The sequence below is a fragment of the Nicotiana tomentosiformis genome, chromosome 8 (genome assembly GCF_000390325.3).
Source record: "Nicotiana tomentosiformis chromosome 8, ASM39032v3, whole genome shotgun sequence".
In the NCBI taxonomy this organism is placed as follows: Eukaryota; Viridiplantae; Streptophyta; class Magnoliopsida; order Solanales; family Solanaceae; genus Nicotiana; species Nicotiana tomentosiformis.
Genome location: NC_090819.1, coordinates 135,490,989 through 135,493,554, shown reverse-complemented (window position 1 = coordinate 135,493,554; position 2,566 = coordinate 135,490,989). Strand labels below are relative to the sequence as shown.

The 2,566-nt window shown below is 38.0% G+C and overlaps 1 protein-coding gene across 1 annotated transcript; it reads left to right on the top strand.

The window, feature by feature from the left end:
• The first annotated feature begins 417 nt into the window (after positions 1-417).
• LOC104100243 (5-amino-6-(5-phospho-D-ribitylamino)uracil phosphatase, chloroplastic) lies at positions 418-2,366 on the top strand. The gene has a single exon (XM_009607432.4). It carries the CDS (start codon positions 1,050-1,052, stop codon positions 2,190-2,192), a length of 1,143 nt encoding a protein of 380 aa, XP_009605727.1. The 5' UTR covers positions 418-1,049; the 3' UTR covers positions 2,193-2,366.
• Positions 2,367-2,566: the final 200 nt, after the last annotated feature.

Sequence of the window (2,566 nt, the reverse complement as noted above, 5' to 3'; positions counted from 1 at the left end):
TATATTTCGAATTTTGAATCGGCTCGAATATAAATTGAGCCAAATCGTATCCGATCCAATGTTCAAAATAATAAAATTAAAGATTCAAAATCCGATCCAAAATCAATTCAAATAATACGGATCAATTAGAATATTCGGGTTGACCCAAATAATACACAGCCCTATCCCAGAGGGGATCAACTTTATAATCCAACATTATAAGGGGTACAAAGTTAAATTAACTTAACTGTAAGGGTAAAAGTGAAAGCAAATAAAGGTCCGCAACACGTCACTAAACCGATACGTGTCCTTTTGTTGACGCGGTTCAAATTTGGCCGGCAACAACCCGGTTCACCAAATCCGAAAAACTCCCCAAAAACCGCCCCAATTTCTTCTTCTCCTATAAACCACACATACACGCCTTCCAAATACTACTACTATTCGTAAATCATAATAACAAAAAAAATCTTCTTTGTATTTTGCTTTCTTCTACAATTCACCTCAGGTTCCTCCTATCTTTATCTCTTTGTAAATATTTCTGTTAAAAATAAAAAATTAAAAAACAACTTTCTAGCTTTTTAGTGCATAATATTGCTCACAAATTTCAAATTTTTATAATAGGATAAGTCTATAGGTTCATTTGCTGTTTAATTATCAAAAAATTTCTCTTTTCTCTTTTTTATTTCTGTACATACCTATTTGGGTAAATTGCTATCTTTCCTTATTCCTTAAGTAATCTACTTATGACGTTGAATAATTAGGCTTTTATGAGCTGTTGACGTGAGAGTTGAATCTTGGGTTTGGCGTGTTGCACACGAAATTGGGATTATATTGTGTAATTAAATTAGGGGTATTGCATAAAGTTTCGATCTTTATTGTAAAAAGGGTTGCTTTACTGTTGCCTTTTGTACCTTTACTTGTGTGGTGATTTGGGAAAGTGAAAAATTTCAGCTGGGGTTGTTGGATTCATTGAAATTGTGTTCAGTTTAGTTGATTTGAGTGGTTTTGTGGTGAAAAGTTTGAGTCTTTGAAGTTAAAGATTTGGTGGGGTGGAAGATTAGTTAGTAAAGATGGTTGAATCAATTGGTGCAACATCGCTTTTAGGGCGTGTGCCAGTATTGGGAGGTTATTGTAGCAAAGATATGCCGAGTAAACGGAAGCCAATTGATGTATGTCGGTTGCCTTGTGCTGATTTTCTTGGCAAAAAGCTTGTTTGTGGTTCTAATTTGGAAAGATTAAGAGCCGATTGTGTAAGGATTTCCTCAATAAGAGGCCAAGCAATGGAATTGACCAAAGAGGCATATTCATATAGAGAGGAAGAGAAAATGCCTAAGGATTTCAGGTATCGGTTTGACACTGATGTAGATAGAAAACCGGGATTATGGCCACCTAAGAATAAGGCCGATAATCCAGCTCTTCATAATCCATTGCTTAGACAAGAAAGGATGGGTTGTGGATGGTTAGCAGCTATATTTGAATGGGAAGGTGTATTAACTGAAGACAATCCAGATCTTGAGAAGCAGGCGTGGTTAGCTCTATCTCAAGAAGAAGGAAAATCACCTCCTCCAGGTTTCATTTTGAAAAGAATTGAAGGAATGAAGAATGAGCAAGCAATATCGGAAGTTTTGTGCTGGTCAAGAGATCCTGTTCAAGTGAGGAGAATGGCTTCTCGGAAGGAGGAGATTTATCAAGCTTTGCAAGGGGGAATTTATAGCTTCCGACCTGGATCACAGGAGTTTGTCAATACCCTGATGCACTACAAGGTGCCAATGGCTTTAGTGTCTACACGTCCGAGAAAATATGTCGAGAATGCAATTGATACCATTGGCATTGAAGGGATTTTTAGTGTTATTGTAACTGCAGAGGATGTTCATAGAGGGAAGCCTGATCCAGAGATGTTTGTCTATGCATCGCAGCTTCTACAATACATACCGGAGAGGTGTATAGTGTTTGGGAACTCAAATCAAACAGTGGAGGCTGCACATGATGCTCAGATGAAGTGTGTTGCTGTTGCCAGCAAACATCCGGTGTACGAGCTTGGTGCTGCTGACTTGGTTGTTAGGCACCTTGACGAGCTCTCGATTATTGACCTAAAGAACCTTGCTGCTGTTGAGTTGTCTGAATTTGGATCTGCCGAACCAGAGTTGGAAATGGAGGAAGAGGATGATCCTTATCCTCCATCCGCTGTGGCCGTTGATGATGGTTTCTGGTAACATCTCTGCAATGTACAGTAGTTGTGCTTAATATTACATTCAAATAGGATATAGAAAAATGTAAACTAATATGCAAGTGTATCAAAAGGTGGTCTACATTGGGCTGCCATTTATGTGACTTTGTATGTGATATTTGTATTATATGTATATTGTGACTGTCGCTACTTGCTTTTAGATTCTGAGATATAACTTGTAGTGTTTTAAAAGTTTGGGACGGAAATAATAATGAGAATAAGGTGCATATGAATGGCTGAAAGCTTCCCCAGTGGAGAAAAGGACTTGCAACACAAGCACTGCTTTGTAGTCGCCTCGCCGGAATTGTATTTATCTTTTTTAGTTGTAACAGTGAATGTACTGCAGATGCTTCTTCTTAG

Excerpts from the sequence above, each read along its gene's own strand:
- LOC104100243 (XM_009607432.4), top strand. The coding sequence starts at position 1,050 with ATGGTTGAATCAATTGGTGCAACATCGCTTTTAGGGCGTGTGCCAGTA.